We start from the raw sequence: 26,845 nt of genomic DNA, 5'->3' as shown, positions 1-26,845 counted from the left end.
AGACGGGCCTGGACGTGTACTTTCTTCAGCAGGGGGACACGTCCGGCAGTGCAGGATTTGAGTCCCTGGCGGCGCATTGTGTTACTGATAGTAGCCTTTGTTACTATGGTCCCAGCTCTCTGTAGGTCATTCACAAGGTCCCCCCGTGAGGATCTGGGATTTTTGCTCACCGTTCTTGTTATCATTTTGATGCCACGGGGCGAGATCTTGCATGGAGCCCCAGATCGAGGGAGATTATCTGTAGTCTTGTATGTCCTCCATTTTCTGATAATTGCTCCCACAGTTGACTTCTTTACACCAAGTGTTTTACCTATTGCAGATTCAGTCTTCCCAGCCTGGTGCAGGTCTACAATTTTGTCTCTGGTGTCCTTCGACAGCTCTTTGGTCTTGGCCATAGTGGAGTTTGGAGTGTGACTGATTGAAGTTGTGGACAGGTGTCTTTTATACCAATAATGAGTTAAAACAGGTGCCATTAATACAGGTAATGAGTGGAGCCTCGTTAGACTACGTTAGACCTCGTTAGAAGAAGTTAGACCTCTTTGACAGCCAGAAATCTTGCTTGTTTGTAGGTGACCAAATACTTATTTTCCACTGTAATTTGGAAATAAACTCTTTAAAAATCAAACAATATGATTTTCTGTTTTTTTCCACATTCTGTCTCTCATGGTTGAGGTTTACCCAAGTTGACAATTACAGGCCTCTCTAATCTTTTCAAGTAGGAGAAATTGCACAATTGGTGGTTGACTAAATAGTTATTTGCCCCACTGTATGTTTCAAGAATGATACAAATCCCCACTGTTAGGACATACAGTGGTATAAAAAAATATCTGAACCTTTTGGAATTTCTCACATTTCTGCATTAAATCACTATCAAATGTGGTCTGATCTTTGTAAAAATCACACAGGGGCAAATGCAGTGTCTGCTTTAACTAACCATTCATAAGGTTTTCATATTTTAAAGAGGATAGCATGCACACAACGACAGCAGGGGGGGAAATAAGTAGGTGAACCGTCTGCTTAAAGAGACTTAAAAAGCAATTTGAAACCAATTTTAACATTTTAAGTCAGATGTGTGCCCAATCACTAATGAGTGGTTTAAAGCTGCCCTGCCTCATATAAAACACACACCTGGTAAGAAATATCTTGATGACAAACATTGTCTGATGTGCATCATGGCTCGGGTCAAAAGAGCTGTCTAAAGACCTGCAATCAAGGATTGTTGATTTGTATAAAGCTGGGTAAGGATACAAAACCATTTCTAAAAGTCTGGATGGTCATCAATCGACAGTCAGAGAAGATGTCTACAAATGGAGAGAGTTTGGCACTGTTGCTTCTCTCCTAAGGCGTGGCCGTCAACCAAACATGATGCCCACAGTTCAGCGCGGAATACTCAGAGGGGTAAAAACGAACCCTAGAGTGTCTGTTAAAAATCACTGGCACAGTCCAATATCTGTGTGCACACATCAACTATATGTAACACTATGGCCAAGAATGGTGTTCATGGGAGGATTCCACGGAGGAAGCCACTGCTGTCTAAAAAAAACTGTTGCTCGTTTAATGTTCGCAAAAAGGCACTTGGACACTCCACAGACGTTTTGGCAAAATATTTTATGGACTGATGAAACAAAAGTTGAATTGTTTGGGAGTAACACACAACATCATGTGTGGAGTAAAAATTTAACAGCTCACCAACATCAACACTGCATTCCCACATGGTGGAGGGAGCATCATGATTTGGGGCTGTTTAGCTTCCTCAGAGCCTGGACAACTTGCAATCATTAATGGAAGAATGAAAAAGTTTATCAGGAGGTTTTGCAGGAAAACTTGAAGGCATTTGTCAGACAGTTGAAGCTAAAAAGAAGATGGATGTTGCAACAAGACAATGATCCAAAACACAGAAGTAAATCAAGTTCAGAATGGTTTCAGAAGAACAAAATACACATTCTGAGTGGCCAAGTCAAAGTCCAGACTTGAACTCCATTGAGATGTTGTGGCATGACCTAAAAACAGAGATTGATGCCAGACATCCCAGGAATGTGACTGATTAATGCAATTTTATAGAGAAGAATGGGCCAAGATTAGACCTGATCGATGTGCCAGAGTGATCTGCAGTTACAGGAAGCGTATGGTTAAAGTTATTGCTGCCAAAGGGGGGGTCCACAAAATATTGAATGTGATGGTTCACTTACTTATTTTCCCAGTTTTTTCATCTGTGTGATTTTGACAAGGATCAAATAACATTTGATGGTGATTTCATGCAGAAATTTGACAAATTCCAAAAGGTTCAGATTTTTAAAATTACATGATTAAATGTGTATTTATGTCATGCTTTTTTTTTGGACCTATAGGAGTTGCAGTTTGATAGTATGGTGTGTCGCCTAGAGTTGCTAGCATTAGCTAGTGGTGAAAATCATTCCACATTTTGGTGCTATTGTATTTAGCAAGCAATACTTCTTGGGGTCATGTGTCTCACTGCATTATATGTTTGGTAGGTACAATGCTATATAACTGGAAGTTAACATTTACTTTTATTGACTTGGCTGACATTGAGGGTTATAGACGAACCTGTTTTACCATTTAAAGCAGCCATGTCCAAAGTCCGGTCCGGGGGCCAAATGCGGCCCGTGGTCAAATTTCATCTGGCCCCCTGCCTCTGTCATAAAATCAATAACGTCTGGCCCGCACACAGACTTAATAAATTGGTAATAAATTGGTCAGCAGTACTGCAACCAGCATATGAAGTAGCTTACACACGAAATACTGCTCCTCATTTACCCACTAAAAGGCAGCAGCACTTTAACCCTTTAACGCCAAATGTATCACATTTGATACACCTAAAATTTCATGATTTTGAGATTTAGAATTTTGACATTTGTTTTTGAAAAAAAAAAAAATGATGGATGCAAGTCAACACATGCATCCACAGGTTCCATAAGAAAAAAACATGATTTAGCATGGGTTATAGATATTAGAGCGCTTATTACACATATTCATTTTGAAATTTCGTTTTATAAATTTGAAAAAAAGGTTTCATTAGGACCTTATTTTTCAAATGTTGGGATTCTCTGATAATTGCTTCATATTGCAGGTATTTAAGGGCTAAGCAACATTACTCCGTGTGACCCATTACTTCCATTTTCTAAAATGGCGACAATCAACAAAAAAAAGAAAGTTGTGACGGCCGACGCTTCAGGGATAGGTGGAAATTGGGCTATTTCTTCACTAAAATATGCAACAACTGTGTCTTGCCTCATTTGCAAAGAGACAGTTGCTTTTTTTAAAGATTTCAATGTGAGGCGATATTACCAAACAAGACACGCTGACATGTACGACAAGAAAAACAGGGAAGATACGCAGCGAGAAATTAAAGCAACTTAAAGCTAGTTTAATTTCACAGCAGTAGTATTTCGCAAGAGCCCGAGAGTCGAAAGAGAACGCCGCAAAGGCTACTTGGGAGATTGTTGAAATTATTCATAAAAAAAAATAATAAAGCAAATGTGACACACTGAATGGCTAGCTAAATTTTGCTTAAATATATTGTTCTACGTAAAGGACGTCGGCCCCCCACATTTTTACCACGCCAAATCTGGCCCCCTTTGCAAAACGTTTGGCTACCCCTGATTTATAGTGTAACTATGGCAAATTACTGCTTACAAAACTAAAAATAAGCAAACATATCAACAACCTTCCTACTGTTTTATCGGCTTTAATGAAATTTCTCAAATTAACTTACTGGCTGCCATTGACGGCAATATACGTCCAATCCTGTTTGTCCATCGCCACCAATGGCGTTGAAGTGTGCAATTCAATACCAGTTATCTCAATTAAAATTGATTTCATGTCTATTCCTGTCCATCGCAGTGAATGAGATAACGGAAAAATGTTTATAGCCAAACTGTAAATCAAAACGATATTGATGTAGATTTTTTCAAAACTCTGGTGAGCGGCAGATATCTATAATGTCTATGCATCTCAATTACAATTCACATAAACACTGCCATTAATTATTGGAGTAATGATAGTCAAAGTGGCATTATTATTGGAATGATTGATGATTGAGAAATACAGGCATATTATACTTCCCCCACACACTCAAAAGAAAAACAGTTGTGCGTCATTTGGATTTGGTCCCACTTACTGCTGGATGTTTGGGGTTGACTATGGAGAGGGGACCTTCATTGATCAACACATAACTGGAGGACGGGAGAGAACGGAACCACTGGAGTGAGCACACTATGGTAATACTTCAACAGATCGATTATAGGGATGCGCATTCGACGGACAAGAGCTCTCCAATAAATCTTCCATCCTATCCTTGCTTCTGGTGAAAAGTGCTTGATTTCACAGCATGAGACTAAGATACTCACACAGAATGACAAACAGTAGCTTCACGCATCAATTGTGTATGGATTCATGTTGCAACAATTAATCGAATAACTTGAGTAATTCGCTTACAAAAAAGATTTGAATTCAAATTTGCTGCTTCGAGTATCGTATTTTTCGGACTATAAGTCGCACCTAAGTATAAGTCATACCAGCCATAAAATGCCCAATGAAGAGGAAAAAACATATATACCGGTAAGTCTCACCGGCGTATAAGTTGCATTTATGGGGGAAATTTACTTGATAAAACCCAACACATAGAACAGATATGTCATCTTTGTAAGGCAATTTAAAATAAAAGTACAATAGAGAACAACATGCTATACAAAATCCATTTGAACCGGGAGGTTGACATTGTTTAGGAAATCATTTTAGGATATTCTACAAACAACTAGTAAACAGAAAAACAAGCTTCTGCTGTGAATTGGTATCAGTATATCACTAGTAGACGCCCACTCCATTTGAACTGGGAGGGTGGTCTCTCCCTCTTCAAACGGATTGAACGTCTATGGCCGTCAGTGGCAGCCAGTGCCAGCCAATGAGGTAATTTTGGGCCATTTAGGGTCATTTACCTGTTGATTATCAGTTACTTCCTGTTGATTTTGAGGTATTTTATGGGTCATTTCCTGTTTATTTTGAGTTACCGAACAGGAAGTGACCTGGGAATAACCCTAACGAATAGGCAATGACTCAAACTCAAAAGGAAATGACCAGTAAATGAACTGCAAGTGACCTGTAAATGCCCCAAAAATCGGACAGAATGACTGCGACCGCTCTGGTTTTGAATTAGTGCTGCAACAAATAATCGATTAACTCGAGCATTTGATTAAAAAAAAAAAAAAAAAAAGATACAAATTTAATTTCGCTGCTTCAAGTATTCGTTTAATTAAAGTGGCGTTGTAATGGTTTTGAAAGTGTTTGCATTTATTTTGATTGATTTGGGTGGTTACCCGGCCCTCTAGTCTACCTCATTTCACATGGCTGAATCCATCTGCTCTCCGTTAAGACCCACATAAGCGTTTGTTTGAGCTAACGATGTTTTTGATTATGCATTCCTAATTTAGTTAAAAGGTATATTTAGCCATTTTTTGTGGGAATATGTGTGCCATTTGTTAAGAACATTGTAAAAAAAAAAAAAAGTGTGAGCATTTTATAGCATTTAAGCTATTGGACTTTATCTATGTAAGTTAGCCAATTGTTCTTTTGCTGTACATAGATCCTCTTTTTATATACTATATATATATATATATATATATATATATATATATATACAGTGCCTTGCAAAAGTATTCGGCCCCCTTGAACCTTGCAACCTTTCGCCACATTTCAGGCTTCAAACATAAAGATATAAAATGTTAATTTTTTGTCAAGAATCAACAACAAGTGGGGGACAATCGTGAAGTGGAACAAAATTTATTGGATAATTTAAACTTTTTTAACAAAAAACTGAAAAGTGGGGCGTGCAATATTATTCGGCCCCCTTGCGTTAATACTTTGTAGCGCCACCTTTTGCTCCAATTACAGCTGCAAGTCGCTTGGGGTATGTTTCTATCAGTTTTGCACATCGAGAGACTGACATTCTTGCCCATTCTTCCTTGCAAAACAGCTCGAGCTCAGTGAGGTTGGATGGAGAGTGTTTGTGAACAGCAGTCTTCAGCTCTTTCCACAGATTCTCGATTGGATTCAGGTCTGGACTTTGACTTGGCCATTCTAACACCTGGATACGTTTATTTTTTAACCATTCCATTGTAGATTTGGCTTTATGTTTTGGATCATTGTCCTGTTGGAAGATAAATCTTCGTCCCAGTTTCAGGTCTTGTGCAGATACCAACAGGTTTTCTTCCAGAATGTTCCTGTATTTGGCTGCATCCATCTTCCCGTCAATTTTAACCATCATCCCTGTCCCTGCTGAAGAAAAGCAGGCCCAAACCATGATGCTGCCACCACTATGTTTGACAGTGGGGATGGTGTGTTCAGGGTGATGAGCTGTGTTGCTTTTACGCCAAACATATCGTTTTGCATTGTGGCCAAAAAGTTCCATTTTGGTTTCATCTGACCAGAGCACCTTCTTCCACATGTTTGGTGTGTCTCCCAGGTGGCTTGTGGCAAACTTTAAACAAGACTTTTAATGGGTATCTTTGAGAAATGGCTTTCTTCTTGCCACTCTTCCATGAAGGCCAGATTTGTGCAGTGTACGACTGATTGTTGTCCTATGGACAGACTCTCCCACCTCAGCTGTAGATCTCTGCAGTTCATCCAGAGTGATCATGGGCCTCTTGGCTGCATCTCTGATCAGTTTTCTCCTTGTTTGAGAAGAAAGTTTGGAAGGACGGCCGGGTCTTGGTAGATTTGCAGTGGTCTGATGCTCCTTACATTTCAATATGATGGCTTGCACAGTGCTCCTTGAGATGTTTAAAGCTTGGGAAATCTTTTTGTATCCAAATCCGGCTTTAAACTTCTCCACAACATTATCTCGGACCTGCCTGGTGTGTTCCTTGGTTTTCATAATGCTCTCTGCACTTTAAACAGAACCCTGAGACTAGCACAGAGCAGGTGCATTTATACGGAGACTTGATTACACACATTTGGATTCTATTTATCATCATCGGTCATTTAGGACAACATTGGATCATTCAGAGATCCTCACTGAACTTCTGGAGTGAGTTTGCTGCACTGAAAGTAAAGGGGCCGAATAATATTGCACGCCCCACTTTTCAGTTTTTTATTTGTTAAAAAAGTTTAAATTATCCAATAAATGTTGTTCCACTTCACGATTGTGTCCCACTTGTTGTTGATTCTTGACAAAAACATTTAATTTCATATCTTTATGTTTGAAGCCTGAAATGTGGCGAAAGGTTGCAAGATTCAAGGGGGCCGAATACTTTTGCAAGGCACTGTATATATATATATGTATATATATATATATATATATATATGTATATGTGTATATATATATATATATGTATATATATATATGTGTGTATATATATATATGTATATATATATATATATGTATATATATATATGTATATATGTATATATATATATGTATATATGTATGTATATATGTATATATGTATATATATATATATATATATATATACCGTGTGAGGCTCAGCTCAGGTATTTTAATTTTTTATGTTCCCTATCCGATTACTCAATTATTTGAACTAAATACTTCATCGATTAATCGACTACTAAAATAATCGATAGCTGCAGCCCTATTTCGAATGAACGAATGTTCCCAGTCTAAATGGATTGGGCGTCGAGCACCGTCAATGGCAGCCTTAGAGTATTATGGGGGAAGATTCTGGTAGCAACTTTTTGGTCCCTTTTTTTTTTTTTTTTTTTTTTTTTTTTTGAAACATTGCAACCTTTTTAAAACGATATCGATTCTTGGCAGGAGCATATCGATAACCTTTTGGGATACAAAGTATCACGATATATCACCATTTCGATATTTTGTCACACTCCTAATGTATATATTGTATATACAGTATACTCTTACCAATTGCTCTTCAGGTATGCTGCTTTGTAATATATTTACACGCAGTCCCCTCATTGGGAGTAATAATAGACCCCCTCAATTAAAAATACAGAGGCACAATTGGTGTGCTATGCGTTCACCATCACTGGTTCTGAGTTCACCATCAGTCTTTTGAGATAAGATTACCACCAAAGCCATTAGTTTCGTTTTGTTTATTCAAAGGATTAGTCGGGATGGATTAATATGGTTTTAAAAAGGACATACATTTAAGGCTTTTTCTCGTTTATTTATTTATTTATTTATTTTTACTCTGCTATTATGAACTATTCAGCTTTGCTGAATGTGCCCGAGTAGTGCCCTTGAGCAAGCTAAAAGAAAGATTTGTCATCCAAACTGGCAGGCAGTAGTTTAGCACTATTGCCAAACAGCAAGAAGGTTCAGAATTCCGTACTATGTTAGTTTATCACAGATTGAATGATTGTTATAATGAATTAAGTTTTATTTTATTGTGCTTAAACTTCAAGAGACGTGTGCTAATTTGCATTTTTACATTCAAACCAATCTTGAGCTGTAACTTGGTTTGTTGTCAGTCCGTGGTTTTTGGACAAGGACTGAAATTTTTCACTGAGCCAAATATTCATGAATCTGTGGAAGGATGTACAGTGGAGCAAATAAGTATTCAGTCAACCACTAATTGTGCAAGTTCTCCCACTTGAAAATATTATAGAGGCCTGTAATTGTCAACATGGGTAAACCTGAACCATGAGAGACAGAATGTAGAACAAAAAACAGAAAATCACATTGTTTGATTTTTAAAGAATTTATTTGCAAATCATGGTGGAAAATAAGTAGTTGGTCGATACCAAAAGTTCATCTCAATACCTTGTTATGTACCCTTTGTTGGCAATAACGAAGGCCAAACGTTTTCTGTAACTCTTCACAAGCTTTTTACACACTGTTGCTGGTATTTTGGCCCATTCCTCCATGCAGATCTCCTCTAGAGCAGTGATGTTTTGGGGCTGTCGTTGGGCAACACGGACTTTCAACTCCCTCCACAGATTTTCTATGGGGTTGAGATCTGTAGACTGGCTAGGCCACTCCAGGACCTTGAAATGCTTCTTACAAAGCCACTCCTTTGTTGCCCTGGCTGTGTGTTTGGGATCATTGTCATGCTGAAAGACCCAGCCACGTCTCATCTTCAATTCCCTTGCTGATGGAAGGAGATTTTCACTCAAAATCTCTCGATACATGGCCCCATTCATTGTTTCCTTTACACAGATCAGTCGTCCTGGTCCCTTTGCAGAAAAATAGCCCCAAAGCATGATGTTTACCCCCATGCTTCACAGTGGGTATGGTGTTCTTCAGATGCAATTCAGTATTCTTTCTCCTCCAAACACGAGAACCTGTGTTTCTACCAAAAAGTTCTATTTTGGTTTCATCTGACCATAACACATTCTCCCAGTCCTCTTCTGGATCATCCAAATGCTCTCTAGCAAACCGCAGACGGGCCTGGACGTGTACTGGCTTCAGCAGGGGGACACGTCTGGTAAGTATTCTTTCTCCTCTAAACACGAGAACCTGTGTTTCTACCAAAAAGTTCCTTTTTGGTGTCATCTGACCATATGCTCTCTAGCGAACCGCAGACGGGCCTGGACGTGTACTTTCTTCAGCAGGGGACACGTCCGGCAGTGCAGGATTTGAGTCCCTGGCGGCGCATTGTGTTACTGATAGTAGCCTTTGTTACTGTGGTTCCAGCTCTCTGTAGGTCATTCACTAGGTCCCCCCGTGTGGTTCTGGGATTTTTGCTCACCGTTCTTGTTTTCATTTTGACGCCACGAGGTGAGATCTTGCATGGAGCCCCAGATCGAGGGAGATTATCAGTGGTCTTGTATGTCTTCCATTTTCTAATAATTGCTCCCACAGTTGATTTCTTTACACCAAGCGTTTTACCTATTGCAGATTCAGTCTTCCCAGCCTGGTACAGGTCTACAATTTTGTCTCTGGTGTCCTTCGACAGCTCTTTGGTCTTGGCCATAGTGGAGTTTGGAGTGTGACTGACTGAAGTTGTGAACAGATGTCTTTTATACCGATAATGAGTTAAAACAGGTGCCATTAATACAGGTAACGAGTGGAACCTCTTTAGACATCGTTAGAAGAAGTTACACCTCTTTGACAGCCAGGAATCTTGCTTGTTTGTAGGTCACCAAATACTTATTTTCCACTCTAATTTAGAAAAAAAATACCTTAAAAATCAAACAATGTGATTTTCTGTTTTTTTCACATTCTGTCTCTCATGGTTGAGGTTTACTCATGTTGACAATTACAGGCCTCTCTAATCTTTTCAAGTAGGAGAACTTGCACAATTGGTGGTTGACTAAATACTTATTTGCCCCACTGTACATGTTTACTTGAGTATTCTGTGTATTAGGCCAATAAGTTAAGTCATACTTTTCACTATCCTGGCAAAAAAGACTTGCTTTGATAAATGTCAACATTTTTTTTCATCAAATATAACGTATTTTGGGGGGATCTGCAAAATAATATGGGTTGAAAATGACTTTTATGTCCTTTTTCAAGTTGTCCTAGTCCCCTTTCTCGCAGGCAATTGGGACATCCAAATTCTTCATGCAACATTTTAATAAGCTTTGTCCTGATTGGGTCGTTCATCTTCTCAATTTTAAATGTGGAAAACAGCTTAGGTCTTATTGGCCGATGGCAGCTAACTAGGAATTTATATAGCTCACATTTGGATAAATTGATGTGGGGTTTTATTTAACCTGAGGCAGACTTTACCAATTGCTGAAATCTTTGCCAACTACTCACTACCCAAAGAAGGGCCGTGGCTGGGATAAGGATATTTTTAGAAGTCGTCACATTCAATTAAATCAAAATAATTGGTGAACATCTCGTACGCATATTTTACCGCATTTTTATGATCCACAGTTAAATTCAACATAACTGCATTTGCATTGCTTGGAATTTCAATTCTTGGAATGTGTAGTTAATCTGTGTTAGAGAGATTAAGGAGGACATGTTGAAGCCATGAACCGAATTTAACTGAATTGTCTACACCGCCCCATAATCATGCATATTCAGCTTTACCAATATGTTAGTAAAGCTATTCCACATACATTATATGGTGCCTGCTCACCCCACAGTACTATTGTGGAAGGAGACTGTCATGGAGATTCATGACCACGTTGCCATGGTGACACTTCGCCAATGCCGTATTAACAGGACCTGTCGGTGAATGATATCAATCAATGGAATGTGGGCAAACACTGTTCCCTGCTTTTACCAGAAAGGCCAGTGTTTTGTGTACTTTCATGTAAATTATCAATTGTTAATTACACACTTTGCGACCCTTGCGAGGACAACCGGCAAAAAATAGTTTGTGTCAACCTCAAAACTTTTAGCATGGCTATATATGTACAGTGTATCACAAAAGTGAGTACACTCCTCGCATTTCTCCAGATATTTAGGTATATCTTTTCATGGGACAACACTGACAAAATGACACTTTGACACAATGAAAAGTAGTCTGTGTGCAGCTTATATAATAGAGCTAATTTATTTTCCCGTCAAAATATAGCCATTATTATCTAAACCCCTGGCAACAAAAGTGAGTAGACCCCTTAGAAACTACATCCCTAAATGTCCAAATTGAGTACTGCTTGTCATTTTCCCTCCAAAATGTCATGTGACTCGTTAGTGTTACTAGGTCCAGGTGTGCATAGGGAGCAGGTGAGTTCAAATTTGTAGTGCAGCTCTCACACTCTCTCATACTGGTCACTGAAAGTTCCAACATGGCACCACATGGCAAAGAACTCTCTGAGGATCTTAAAATATGTATTGCTGTGCTACATGAAGATGGCCAAGGGTACAAGAACACTGCAAACACCCTGAAACTGAGCTGCAGCACAGTGGCTAAGATCATCCAGCGTTTTAAAAGAGCAGGGTCCATTTAGAACCGGCCTTGGGTTGGTCGTCCAAAGAAGCTGAGCGCACGTGCTGAGCATCACATCCAAATGTTTTCTTTGAAAGATCATGGCAGGAGTGCTGTCAGCATTGCTGCATGATTGAAGAGGTGGGGGGTCAGCCTGTTAGTGCTCAGACCATACGCTGCACTCTACATCAAATTAGTGTGCATGGTTGTCACCCCAGGAGGAAGCCTCTTCTGAAGACGGTACACAAGAAAGCTTGCAAACAGTTTGCTGAACACATGTCAACAAAGCACATGGATTACTGGAACCATGTCCTGTGGTCTGATGAGACGAAGATTAATTTGTTTGGTTCCGATGGTCTCAAGCATGTGTGGCGGCGACCAGGTGAGGAGTACAAAGATATGTTTTTCATGCCTACAGTCAAGCATGGTGGTGTGAATGTCATGATGCATGAGTGCTGCAAGTGTTGGAGAGTTACATTCCATTGAGGGAAACATGAACTCCAACATGTACTGTGAAATACTGCAGCAGAGCATGATCCTCTTCCCCGCAGAAACTGGGTCGCAGGGCAATGTTCCAGCATGACAGTGACCCCAAACACACCTCCAAGATCACCACTGCTTTACTGAAGAGGCTGAGGGTAAAGGTAATGGACTGGCCAAGCATGTCTCCAGACTTGAACCCAATAGAACATTTTTGGGGGATCCTCAAGCGGAAGGTAGAGGTGCGGAAAGACTCAAATATCTGGCAGCTCCGCAACGTCGTCATGGAGGAGTGGAAGAGCATTCCAGTGGCAACCTGTGAAGCTCTGGTCAACTCCATGCCCATGAGAGTAAAGGCAGTTCTGGATAATAGTGGTGGCCACACAAAATATTGACAGTTGACATGTTGTATGTTAACATTGACAACTTTCACTAAGGGGTGTATTCACTTTTGTTGCCAGAGGTTCAGATATTAATGACTATATTTTGAGTTATTTTGAGGGAAAAATAAATTAACTATTATATAAGCTGCACACAGACTACTTTTTATTGTGTCAGTGTCATTTTGTCAGTGTTGTCCCATGCAAAGATATGGTGGACAACACCCAGGTGACTTGAAGTTCCGCTCTGAGACCCCCAATTTGGCCAACTTTCAAAATTGTCCGATATGCATGTGTGATACATCATTTGAAAGCTTAAAATGTCAATTTTCTGGGGGAAGAAAATTTTTGAACAGGAGGGCATTTAAAAAAAAAAGTTTTTTTAAACAGCAAAACCCTATCTGGAGGTGAGAGCACGCGAGAGCAGAATTACAGACGCCATGACTTTAAGTAGATATTATCATCTACTTACCTTTTTACGATCCAAAAGCTCCATGTAGCATGTTTTAGCGAGTGTCAAGACACAGCTGCGAATGGCCACAGCTGGATTTTGGGGGGATTTTATGTGTGAAACATAGTAATATAACAAGGGTCGCAATGCAGAAATCGCAGACATCTAAGAGTGGTCGAGATTTTCTTTTTCATATACAGTGCCTTGCAAAAGTATTCGGCCCCCTTGAACCTTGCAACCTTTCGCCACATTTCAGGCTTCAAACATAAAGATATAAAATTTTAATTTTTTGTCAAGAATCAACAACAAGTGGGACACAATCGTGAAGTGGAACAAAATTTATTGGATAATTTAAACTTTTTTAACAAATAAAAAACTGAAAAGTGGGGCGTGCAATATTATTCGGCCCCCTTGCGTTAATACTTTGTAGCGCCACCTTTTGCTCCAATTACAGCTGCAAGTCGCTTGGGGTATGTTTCTATCAGTTTTGCACATCGAGAGACTGACATTCTTGCCCATTCTTCCTTGCAAAACAGCTCGAGCTCAGTGAGGTTGGATGGAGAGTGTTTGTGAACAGCAGTCTTCAGCTCTTTCCACAGATTCTCGATTGGATTCAGGTCTGGACTTTGACTTGGCCATTCTAACACCTGGATATGTTTATTTTTGAACCATTCCATTGTAGATTTGGCTTTATGTTTTGGATCATTGCCCTGTTGGAAGATAAATCTCCGTCCCAGTCTCAGGTCTTGTGCAGATACCAACAGGTTTTCTTCCAGAATGTTCCTGTATTTGGATGCATCCATCTTCCCGTCAATTTTAACCATCTTCCCTGTCCCTGCTGAAGAAAAGCAGGCCCAAACCATGATGTTGCCACCACCATGTTTGACAGTGTGGATGGTGTGATGAGCTGTGTTGCTTTTACGCCAAACATATCGTTTTGCATTGTGGCCAAAAAGTTCAATTTTGGTTTCATCTGACCAGAGCACCTTCTTCCACATGTTTGGTGTGTCTCCCAGGTGGCTTGTGGCAAACTTTAAACAAGACTTTTTATGGATATCTTTGAGAAATGGCTTTCTTCTTGCCACTCTTCCATAAAGGCCAGATTTGTGCAGTGTACGACTGCTTGTTGTCCTATGGACAGACTCTCCCACCTCAGCTGTAGATCTCTGCAGTTCATCCAGAGTGATCATGGGCCTCTTGGCTGCATCTCTGATCAGTTTTCTCCATGTTTGAGAAGAAAGTTTGGAAGGACGGCCGGGTCTTGGTAGATTTGCAGTGGTCTGATGCTCCTTTCATTTCAATATGATGGCTTGCACAGTGCTCCTTGAGATGTTTAAAGCTTGGGAAATCTTTTTGTATCCAAATCCAGCTTTAAACTTCTCCACAACAGTATCTCGGACCTGCCTGGTGTGTTCCTTGGTTTTCATAATGCTCTCTGCACTTTAAACAGAACCCTGAGACTATCACAGAGCAGGTGCATTTATACGGAGACTTGATTACACACAGGTGGATTCTATTTATCATCATCGGTCATTTAGGACAACATTGGATCATTCAGAGATCCTCACTGAACTTCTGGAGTGAGTTTGCTGCACTGAAAGTAAAGGGGCCGAATAATATTGCACGCCCCACTTTTCAGTTTTTTATTTGTTAAAAAAGTTTAAATTATCCAATAAATGTTGTTCCACTTCACGATTGTGTCCCACTTGTTGTTGATTCTTGACAAAAAAATTAAATTTCATATCTTTATGTTTGAAGCCTGAAATGTGGCGAAAGGTTGCAAGATTCAAGGGGGCTGAATACTTTTGCAAGGCACTGTATTTACCCTTTTAAAGGTTTTTTTTCCAATCTTTCTTTGGATTGATTATTTATCATCTAACATATCAGAGAAAATGCGACAATAACAAAAAAAAACAAACAATAAAGTGATACTTATGAGGTAGATATCCGTGAATTTTTACAGATACCATTTTTTTCCCCTTATGATGTCATTTTTTTTTTAAAGTGTAAAATATGCGAGTGAATAATTTTTAAAAGTTTTTTAAACAAAATATTAGACATCAATTAATGATTCTGAGCTAAAAATGACAGACATTTTGAATAATATAATTAATTACCTTCGTTTTATGGCTGGGTTGAAACAGAAGCGGTTGCACGACGTCTGTAAACGGGGGTTTCCAGGGTAAAACGGACAAATTAAAAATAGTTCTAGGGCTTAATGCGACATGAATCTGCTATGGTAGCATATAGACATATTGTTCCATTAAACACAACAGTTCTTTTGGCTTAAAATACAGCAGTTTCTTTTAAAGAGGAGTGCAACTGTTTTTTCAGTCTTGTCTGTGTTTTCCGCCATATACTTAAATATCTGCAGAAATGCGAGGGGTGTACTTATTTTTGTGATACACTGTATATTCACTGTTTATGTAAATGCGAGAATTCTTTGAGTCTACATGAGACATTTTAGAGCTTTGGGCAATTCCGTGTGCCTAAATGTAAGTCAGCATTTGCACACAATTCTTTATGGCAACTGCTTATAATCAACAGTGTTGTTCACTGCTGTCCATCTGTTGCAGGGAAGTGAAGGTTTGTGATGTGGCACAAGCCTTTGACGTAACAGTCTGAGTCAGATCCGCCTGAGGAGCTGCAGCATAGCTCTATCTATTCAATAGCACAAAATCTTTTATTCACTTTTTTGTACTCTCCTCATGTCACCTCACCTTTTTTTCATGGTCAGAATGTCTTTGACCATGTTTCTGTGCATGGTACTGCCCGTGATTACAACAAAAATTATGCAAATCTCCCATTGTGCTCATCAGCAATTCTGCAGGTCAGGGCTTAGCAAGCTGTTTGTCTTGCTGTTTTCGTGTTTCTCCTGTGCCTAAGTAAATTTTCATCAGGTTCTTCGGTTTAACACCCACATTCCAAAAATTTACACGGTTGGTTAATGAAGACTCTGAAGCAGGGGTGTCAAACTCATTATGGTTTCCTGGGGAGGCCATTATGTTGATACATCTTTAAATACATTTTTAACTCATTTGGCTGGCATTGACTCGAGGTCCAATCCATTGATCCTGGGAGGGGCGAATGATAGAACGTCAATGGCATGCCGCAAGCAACACGTCACTTTTTGCTCATTAATATTCATGACGTTAGCAATTCTTGCTAGGTGGGTCAAGCTTGTGTTTGTCCCTCATACTAAATGCATGGAAATAGTGTACGAATGAGATGTTTACTGAGATAAACCTACCAAGTCTGTCTGAAAATGATGTCCCTGGTGCCTAATTCACTGGTAAAAATGTGGAAGAACATACAAATGTTCAGTTAAAGAGATGGCTTGAGTGTCGAGGGCTGAAAAAGACGGGAAAAAGAGCCGACTTGATCCAGAGGTGGCTTTTTATATCGACACCTTTTTCTTGTGTGCATTGCCTTACGCCACTGACAATGACATTCTCCTGTTTTAACAATCTATCGTTTACCACCATATGCCCTGTCTTTCTTGTATATTGTATCCTCTGGTTGTCATACATCTCTGAACGTTCTTGGGGGTAATTTATATTGTTTTTTGTGTGTGTAGCGATCGCAAATGCTATTCAGTGACAGCCAACGAACACTTTTAATTTTTTCATTAATAACAAATCGTAATTCTATGATTTATTTACACTTCCCTCTTACTAAAGTTGTTTTTTACAACAGAAAAGGTAACAACAGTGGCAGTCAGATACCATTTTAATTTTTTTCAGGTCATTCATTGTCAGACAGAAGCAGCACGCAAAAACGCCACGCTAAAAAATAAGCAAAAACATAAAAATGGCTTACCTCTTCGTCCTCTGTAGGATCATGGCCCCAACAAAATGTTAACTGCATATGAAATGTGAATGGCTTCACCTTGCTGGCGTTAAACTGGTCTTTTAGACGTCTGCACAAGTTGATCCATTTTTCCCGTTTTTTCCTACGTGTTTTTGGCTTCTGGAAACATATGAAGAAAACATCCTTCAGATGTTGTAATTTCAAGAGTCGTTTCTACAAGTTCCATAGCAGCAGTGTTTACTCGGCATGTTCTTTTTTGAAAAATTACCGGCAGAAAACAAGCAGTAAAAATATGGATTGTATGCGAGAGTGTGTCCATGTTGACCCACTTCCGGCTTACGATGGCGACATCACGGTCTAAAAATAGGATTCGTGCAGTACACTATTCAAATGCCGTCAATGCCAGGTAAACTAGGGCTGCAACGATTGACTAATCGATTCACAAATTAATCGTCATATATTTTGCTAGTCAATATTTAGACACATTAGAGACATTGTTAACCTCAAATTTGCCCAAATCCTTTTTTTGGAGGCGAACAGTTTTTATTGTGTTATATATATATATATATATATATATATATATATATATATATATATATATATATATATATATATATATATATATATTTTTTTTTTTTTTTTTTTTTTTTTTTTAATGCTTTGTATTTATTTTTTTTTTTGATGATTTTTTTTTTTTTTTTTTTTTCATTTATATTTTTAAAGTATAGAAGTGGAGGTCATTAAACATTTACTTTTTTTAAATTTCGGATTTAATTGAAAAGGGGATTTAATTTAAAAAAAAAAACACACACACACACACACAAAACTAATGGATAAACAGTACATAGTGTAGTCTCTTTATTTTTTTAAATCATCAATTTAGTTAAAACTGGAAAAAAATCATATTCTCAGGTTTATGGACTACGGATATTTTACATAAATTTTTAGTGAAAAACGTCAATGCACATGATTTATTTTCACTATCTACCTAAAATGATGCAGAGGACCAAATCTTGCCCCTGCACCACCAATTTGAAACCATTGCGCTGAAGTGTCAATAAGTGTTATGCTGCATTTGGCTTGCGAGCAGTCCCGGGTAAACCCTGTAAAATATACCGTTAGGAAAAGAATATAACTATTGTGTATGTGTATGCAGTTTACGACAACAAACTGTTTTGAATAAATCTAATAGAAAATACGTAAAATTAATATATAAAATAGTAGACTCCTATACTAAGAACCACACTCACATGTTTGAAAAAAGTGTGACTACCCGGATAAATGTATTGTGATGTGGAGTTAACGAGTTCTGGAAATGTTGCCTTGGCATTGAAAATAATGTGTTGTTAACGCTGGGACCTGCTGTGCATGCTGTTGTTTATAGTGCATCCACGGTCTTACAAATCTCCTTGCTGCATCATCTAGAATGAGATGATAACACAAGTCAAGTAAGCAAGATAATATTTCTTTTGAAATGATTCCATCTGTGGTCACCTGACATCGATTTACTGCTATAAGAGTGTCGTTTTAGAGAGTCAGTTCATCAAAGGGTCCCTGTTCCTCCTCAGCTCTTTTCCTAATCACTGCTTTATTCAGTGTCTGGTGGGAAACTTATCACCGATTTAAGATGTTCAGAGATGGGACAACGCTTTGTAAACATCAAGGATTGTCTCTCCTTCGTACTCTTCTGTGCTGCAAGGGGGGAAAAAAAACAAATCAATTGTCTTTGAAAGCAAATTGCAGGGCCATTCTTATTTATTTGCCTATATTGTTTTACTCCTTTAAAATTTAGATTCAGTAAAAATGAAATGCATTTAGATAAATCATACAACAGTAAAGTATAGGTAGTTCTTTTTACCTGTGTCGTTGTACAGTGTAAAGATGCAAGTGTTTACTTTTCAAATGATCACTTACGTATATGTTCCCTCGCTGGTTGGATATTTTCGGAGCAGGCCTGCAGGCGACCCATATGGTGACCCGGTGGCCTGTGCTGGTGACCTCTGCAATGAAACATTGTCACTCGAATTTACTGTCATTTGAATGGAAAGGTTAAGCACTGTGTTTTGACAATAATGTTATTTTTGTTCTTTCACATTTAAAATAACTGGATCACAATTTTTACTGTTAAGGTTTTTTTTTTTTTTTTTTAAATACTATTTCGTATGGTTGAATTTTTCATGAATGAAAATGTCACATGCTGTTCAAGTTGTCATTTTAAATTGAAGTGATTTATTTCTTAAGTGTACAGATCTTTGGTACTACTGCTCCCTGTCGTGATATAGTTAGAGCCACTAAAATTTCAACCTTAAAAGAACAAAAAAAAAAAAAAGTCGAAACCTTCTAGACACAGAATAAAGTGCAATTGGATAATCTAATGATGCATAATCTAGTGTTGGGAAAACTACTCACAGAAAAGTAAAAATCGTAAATGTACCTATTTTCTGGACTATAAGGTGCACCTTCAATGACAAGTAGGGCTGCAGCTATCGAATATTTTAGTAATCGAGTAATCGACTGAAAATTCTATCGATTAATCGAGTAATCGGATAAAACATTTTTGGGGGGGGGGTAAAGAGCAATTATAAATGTGAAAAAAAGACATTTAATCCAATATTGAACCATTTTCAGTCAATCAATATCTTTATTTTCGATGTACATTGTTGAAAACAGCCAACAATTGCATCTAAGATGTGACTGGAAAAAAAAAAATCACTGCTTTCTCTCAAAAAAACTTCTAGACCTTATATATTAAAAAAAAAAAAAAAAAACATATTTCTTACCTAAAAATGTAATTACGCTTGATAACATACATCATTTGAAAGCTACATGTTTTTCCCACGTGTTTCAATTTAGTTTCCATTTGTGTCAAGCTATTTTTAAGTTAAGTTTTAAGTTACTCTAATTTCTGGACTATAAGGCACCTGACTATAAGCCACCACCCACCAAATTTGACACAAAAACTGCATTTGTTCATAGATAAACCACACTGGACTATAAGCCACAGCTGTCCTCACTGTAGTATGGGATAGTTACACATAAAGATATAAACCGGTAACACTTAATTTGACAGCAGCATCATAAGACTGTCATAAGACCAAATGAACCACCATGAAGCTTTGAAACAATTGGCTGCAAAGCTTCATTGCTTCAAGAAGCTTCATTTGGTCTTCATTGTTCTCGTTTCATTTGGCCATCACTGTTTTCTTGGGGGAGACCGTCAACCTTTGCTGCCACCTGCTGTCAGTACTGTTGTCGTCCAGCATGCCTCCTATCATGCATTGCAGTGCTACAGATGTAAATAACAATCAAAATTCATGTTCTTTGATAATTATTTCTTCAGTTACTGCTCCAGTTGTTTAAATAATTGCTAGTTATGGTATATAGTAGCACTGTATTTGACAGTGGTGCCATAAGACTGTTATGAGACCATCATCATACTTATGACAGGTGTCATTTTGTGCCAGCCGGCAAATTATATCACTTATGAATGGATGCAAAAGATCCGAGTTGGAAATAAATGGTCTTAGTGTCATAATTTGCCGCATGATACTAACTGAAATATGTCATAAGCATTCATTAATTAATGCCCATGATAGTGTCATCTCATAATTATGACGGTCTTATGTAGGGATGGGAATCGAAATCCGATTCCAATTCGGAACCGGTTCCGAGTGTTTCGAGGCCTCGACATCACAATGAAAAAGCCTTAACGATCCCTTTAACGATTCCTAAAGACGCGTATTGCGTCGTGACGAGTCTTGTTGTCCAGACGCATCAAACTAGCATGGCGCCAAGAACCACTCGCTCCAAAGTTGGACTACACTTCACCAGGAAAGAGAGTGAAAATGAAAGGTTACGACGGGTAAGCACGAGCATTGCAGCCATAAACATAACAATGACAGCACGTAGGTTCAAACGCTCGAAAGTGTGTCTTCACTTCACGAGGAAAAATTACAACAAAGCGACTTGCAGTCATTGCAAGGTGGAGATAACTGCATCGGGAGGGAATAGACTGCACTGTCCTCATCGAGACAGCTATACAGCTAGCTAAACTCCGAAATGACGATACAGAAGACGTTGGTATAATTTGCTGACTTTATTCAACCATCACTTGAAGAGTGAAACTAAAAATAGAAATGAAACAAATCAATTTCGTCCCCAATAACAAACAGGTTTGCATCAACGTAAATCAGCGATGATTAGCTGCTAATAACAGTATGGTTAGCATTCGTTCGCTAGCATTAGCACATCGTTCAAACCACTACACAGCTGGATTTAAGTGTCCGATCGCGAGTGGAAACACAACAACAACAACAACACAAAAGATTATACATACAGGCGTTGCCTCTGTAGATATTAACATTAACAAAGAACGTAGGCTCGTAGAAGTGTTTCCCTCTCTCACTTCGCACGCTCACTCGCTTGGATGCGGCATTTCTTCGGGTGCCCAAACTGCGGCCCGCGGCCCAAATACGGCCCGCCTCCACATTTGGTCCGGCCATTTTGAATTTTTTTTTTTCTTCTCAATCGTGTTATTTATTTCCTGGCCTTTTTCCTTGAAGAATTCAGAGAGGGTTATTTGGTTATTATCTATTTAATTAATAGTGTTTTTAATATTAATTATTATTATTATTATATTATTATTTTTATTTTATTTACTTTCATTCCGTGAAGAATCCAGAAAGGGTTATTTGATTGTGGCTTTCTGAAAAACAATAATGTTTTACATTTATGCACTTCTGCAATCGTCACACTTTTTTTGTTACAAACTGACCCCGGCCCCTCATCAGAGAAGGGAAAAGTTATGTGGCCCTCACAGGAAAAAGTTTGGGGACCCCTGCTTTAACACATATTGCCAAAGGCAGAACAACAACCTATCTGCCAATATATACCAATATTTTTTATTTCTATTAGATAAATGTTTCAGTAAAATGTTACACATTCTTGTGTATTTGCCACTTATTGTTGCCACAGTTAACATTGAGGCTTTGGGCCTCTTTTGATCTTGTTGTGAGTTTGTAAGGTTGTGAGTTCTGATTAAACAAACTCGATGCCAATCAAAACGTTTGTTGTTCTTTTTCCCCAAATTAGAATCGATAAGAGAATCGATAAAGAATCGAATCGTTAAGCAATATCGATAATGGAATCGGAATCGTAAAAATCCTATCAATTCCCATCCCTAGTGTTATGGCAGTCTTATGACGCCGCCGTCAAATAAAGTGTTACCTATTAACCCAAATAAATCAAAAAATAAGCCGCACTGGACTATAAACCGCAGGATTCAAAATGAGGGAAAAAAGTAGCGGCTTATAGTCCGAAAATTACGGTAGTCTAAACTGTAAGTACTGGTAGGATTTTGAGTTTTTGCAGTGTTCAAAATAAATGTACGATACCTGCTGTATTGGAGCACATTTATTCAGCAATGACTACTGAGCTAAAACTGACAGTTAGCTTTATTGTGTTTTAATTTTACACCCTCATCACTCTACAGCGCTGTGTTTTTACAGATTAAATAAAGCCTGTATGTAAGACACGTTATCCATGCATCGACAGTGGTCATAGTCAATGGAAACCTAGCCCTCCGAAGGGCTATAGTTACGTGAGCATGTGACAGTAACGTTGTATTTATTAGCAATGAGAAGTCTACTGCTTAAAGATGGCGGCTGTTTACTAACGCTAACCAGACACGGCCGAGTCTGTCATTTCGAATCTAGTCCTAAATGCATGTGATTATCTATGAGACGCATCGGACACTACCTGCTACCAAACTAGCATCATGCGGGTGTAGTTTTTAGCAACGTCGGCGTAGTTTGTAGTGGCTGTCGGCTGCGATAAGTTTTTTTTTTTCTTTTTATTGCTTCTTCCTCTACGCACGTGACGTCTGCGCGTCGATTATTTTTTTATTATTCGTTTCAGCTCTAATGACAAGCCTATTTTAAAACTGTTTTCATATATAGGGCGCACCGCGTTATAAGGCGCAGTAGTACAAGTAGTAGTAGTGATTGGGCTTGCGTTATGCATCCAGTAGATATACCTGCGCTAAAGGGAATGTCATGCCATGATTAAAAACTAGGGCTGTCAAAATTATCGCGTTAACACTACAAGTCCCAGAGAATTCTGGTACTCCTACTAGTCCCAAACTATGGCCGATATGGCCTGTTCCCCGGAAAACCCAGAGGTGGCAAAAATGACCCAAGTGCTTTTGAATTGGCAAGTCGTTGTCGGACAGACAAATGCCGTTCATATGGAAATGCAACCACTAGACATACATTAACTTCAGACACAATGACCACAATCCATTCTTCATGCCCCTGATTCAGTCCTTTTAAACTATAGACACAATTCCTGCTTTACACTCAAATTGCAGTCCTAAAACGCTTTTTTTTTTTCTTCTTTAAAACAATGTACACATTTGGGCCATTCTTTGTCGTTAAGTGTGGAGTGTAGGAGAAGTGTATTAAAAAATGTGTAAAAAGTGTCAAACTTCATAAATAAATGTAATTAAATAAATGTAGCTTGACTTGAACTGACACAAACTATCACATGAGTCACAGAGGAGAGGCCACACCGGCCATTGCTAGGGAATATTAGGAGTGTTTGTCTTGGGAAAGGCCAAATCGGCCTCTGCTGGGTTTTCTAGTGTTAATGGGCGGTAATTCATCTTTTCAATTAATCACGTTAAAATATTTGACGCATTTAACGCACATGCCCCGCTCAAACAGATTAAAATGACAGCACAGTGTCATGTCCACTTGTTACTTGTGTTTTTTGGTGTTTTGTCGCCCTCTGCTGGCGCTTAGGTGCGACTGATTTTATGGGTTTCAGCACCATGAGCATTGTGTAATTATTGACATCAACAATGGCGAGCTACTAGTTTATTTTTTTGATTGAAAATTTTACAAATTTTATTAAAACGAAAACATTAAGAGGGGTTATAATATAAAATTTCTATAACTTGTACTAACATTTATCTTTTAAGAACTACAAGTCTTTCTATCCATGGATAGCTTTAACAGAATGTTAATAAAGTTAATGCCATTTATTTATAATAAACAAATACAGTACTTATGTACAGTATGTTGAATGTATATATCCGTCTTGTGTCTTATCTGTCCATTCCACCAATAATTTACAGAAAAATATGGCATATTTTATAGATGGCTTGAATTGCGATTAATTACAATTAATTTTTAAGCTGTGATTAACTCGATTAAAAATTGTGATTGTTTGACAGCCCTATTAAAAACAAAACAAAACAAAAATATTTATCCATGTATAAGGCGCATTGAATTATAAGGCGCACTGTCGGCTTTTGAGAAAATTTAAAGTGCCTGTGACACGAAAAAGCATGTTTATTTCATAATACACGCGGTATTTTATGCTCCTGAATGATATGGACCGCTTGGATGTGTGTGGAAGCGATCGCTATATTTATTTAGTTTTTTGAATCCCGCGCCAGGAAAATGAGTGACTTCCGGCTTCGGTCTTGCATTGAGGAGGAGGGCGCTGTGACGTGTACGGTAGAAGACGTCCTCTTCACGCTACAGTGTACTGTTGTGTATGAGGACGAAGGATTCAGCTGATTTTGCGGATTAATACGTTTATTTTTCGCATCACGCCAGCCAAACGGCTGCAGAAAAATCATTCTGTATGAGGGAGAGGCGTATGCGCCTTTTTGGAGTTTCAAAAGGTTCCCATTCACCGTGGATATTTACTGTGGGACCATTGGACTTACGAGGAAGTGAGTAAACATCTTGTTTTGTATTATGTCAAATACGAATACAGCGATTACAAAGTAAACACTACAAACTTCCTTTAAATGAAGGACTACTTACGTTTGATCATTGATAGGCATGTAAAAAGCTCTCCTAATGCATTAGCAGCAACACAGCTGCGTTAGCTCCAGCCACCCTCCTCCGGGGAACGAACTGTAAATTGCTCTCCGCCGGGCGGTTTGCCGATCCGCTAAAACATTCGACAACCGGGTCGTCATGTCAAATAATCCAGGATAGCTTTGTGTGATTTTCCGCTTTGAAGACTTTGAAACATCACTCGGTTCGGGTTAGCATGTCGGCTAGCTGTCACTCCTTCTGGTTTGTTTACATTCTCCGAAGCCGGGGAAGGGAAATGGCATATGTCCGATTTAGGTGTCATAAAATATCGTTCGGGAGGTGCGACAGTAAAGGTGAAGTCGACAGTTTTGACCATTATGTAGTAATTTTGCCATGTCGTCTTGAATAAATGGATTTTTATTATTTCATATTCCATTTAGCACAAGATTGTTATTTGTCTTGACCATGCCATTTATTTAGCAATTGGGGAAAATACTTGGATAAAAAGAATATCCTGTAAAAATATGGAAGTAAAGAGACAGAAACAATGACATTTTGCTGCTCTCTTCGTCGCGTTTTCCTCATTGTGAATAGTTCCCCCTCGACGGGCTGACTGGTCCTTCTCAAGCCATTTATATAGCTATTGGGGAAAAATACTTGCATAAAAAGAATATCCTGTAAAAATATGGAAGTAAAGAGACAGAAACAATGACATTTTGCCGCTCTCTTCGTCGCATTTTCCTCATTGTGAATAGTTCCCCCTCGACGGGCTGACTGGTCCTTCTCAAGCCATTTATATAGCTATTGGGGAAAAATACTTGCATAAAAAGAATATCCTGTAAAAATATTGGAGTAGAGAGACTGAAACAATGACATTTTGCGGCTCTCTTCGTCGCGTTTTCCTCGTTCTGAGCAATTCCCCCTCAATGGGCTGAATAGTAAAACCGATGAGCCCAGTCTACCGCTGACGTCATCCACCTGTTGGGGACGCTAAAGCCCTATAATGGTAGGCGTGGCTAACCGGCAGATTAAAAGACTAATTTCTCGTCATCTGCGCTTTGCTAAATTGTTGTATATAGTCGAATCGTCTCAAAATATGATTCTAATTCACATAATAATGCCATTTAAGACTTTTTTTTCTGGTGTCATATGCTCTTTAAGGCCTTTAGGTGTGCCTTATAGTGCAGAAAATACGGAGTCCTGTTTAGGCAACCATAAAAAGCCCTGGGCGATGTCCAGCATGTCCCAAATTCAGCTGCTAGGATTCTCATCATATCACAACACCAGGATCCACTCTGCTTCTATTGGCCCATTTATTGAAACTATAGACTTCTTTTTCTAATCCATGGTCTATAACACTTGCCCTTACTAGAGTCACGAGAGAGCGGTGGGTGATCCCAGCTGACAGTGGATTGTGTTGTATTGTGAGCTAACTCAATGAAACCCCTTGCCCAGCACCTTGTACTGTTCACCAGTCAATTACAAAGGAATATATAGACAACAATTCCCCATAACATTCACTTCTATAAACAGTTTAGTCTGCAATTAACCAACATATTTTTAGAATGTGGGTGGATGCTGATGCCAAGTTTGAACCTCAGATCAGTGGGACACAAATCTTCTGTCATGTCAAGTGTCACAGCTCAGTGGTCAGACTAATGATATACACGCACAACTACTAATACACCGTTAGGTGAATGAATCTTCATTCAGTGCTTCTCTCCTACTTCAAATGGATTAGATGTCTACTCTTGATAAACTCATTTAAATTCACACGATTGGACATCTATGATCGCCTTTAGGAAAAGCGACAGGCAATCTTTTGTTTTTGTTTTTTTATGGCAGCATGCGTAGCTGCCGGCCGTCTTTGGTAAGGGCAACCAGCAACAGTGTTGTTAATAACGGCGTTAGAATATAGCGGCATTATTTTTTTTCAGTAGTGAGTAATCTAATTAATTTTCTCATCTTGGCAACGCCGTTACTGAGGATGGAAAGGCGTGCGTTACTATGCATTACTATATTGGTTGAATGACGCGAGAAAAGTGAGACGGACTCACCGAGACGACAGAGCAGAGC

The 26,845-nt window shown here is 38.7% G+C and overlaps 1 protein-coding gene and 1 long non-coding RNA gene across 7 annotated transcripts in view; one reads left to right on the top strand and one right to left on the bottom strand.

Annotated features, from left to right (window-relative positions):
• LOC130922696 (adhesion G protein-coupled receptor A1) overlaps positions 1-26,845 on the top strand; it is a 264,480-nt gene that overhangs the window by 122,585 nt on the left and 115,050 nt on the right. The window contains exon 1 of one of the 6 annotated variants that reach the window (XM_057847631.1): positions 20,707-20,799. The exons of the other annotated variants lie outside the window; for them this stretch is intronic. Coding sequence (XP_057703614.1) covers positions 20,722-20,799 — 78 coding nt within the window. The 5' untranslated portion in view covers positions 20,707-20,721. Of the gene's footprint in view, positions 1-20,706; positions 20,800-26,845 lie in introns of those variants that run through there. 6 annotated transcript variants of the gene reach the window in all.
• LOC130922698 (uncharacterized) lies at positions 17,853-21,493 on the bottom strand. Its single transcript, XR_009064562.1, has 3 exons — positions 21,274-21,493; positions 18,852-18,937; positions 17,853-18,629 (listed from the first exon to the last, which is right to left on the bottom strand). It is a non-coding gene; the product is annotated as an uncharacterized LOC130922698 (long non-coding RNA).

Source organism: Corythoichthys intestinalis, chromosome 10 (genome assembly GCF_030265065.1).
Source record: "Corythoichthys intestinalis isolate RoL2023-P3 chromosome 10, ASM3026506v1, whole genome shotgun sequence".
In the NCBI taxonomy this organism is placed as follows: domain Eukaryota; kingdom Metazoa; phylum Chordata; class Actinopteri; order Syngnathiformes; family Syngnathidae; genus Corythoichthys; species Corythoichthys intestinalis.
The sequence above is the reverse complement of the archived record's forward strand: the minus strand, read 5'-3'. Positions and strand labels throughout refer to the sequence as shown.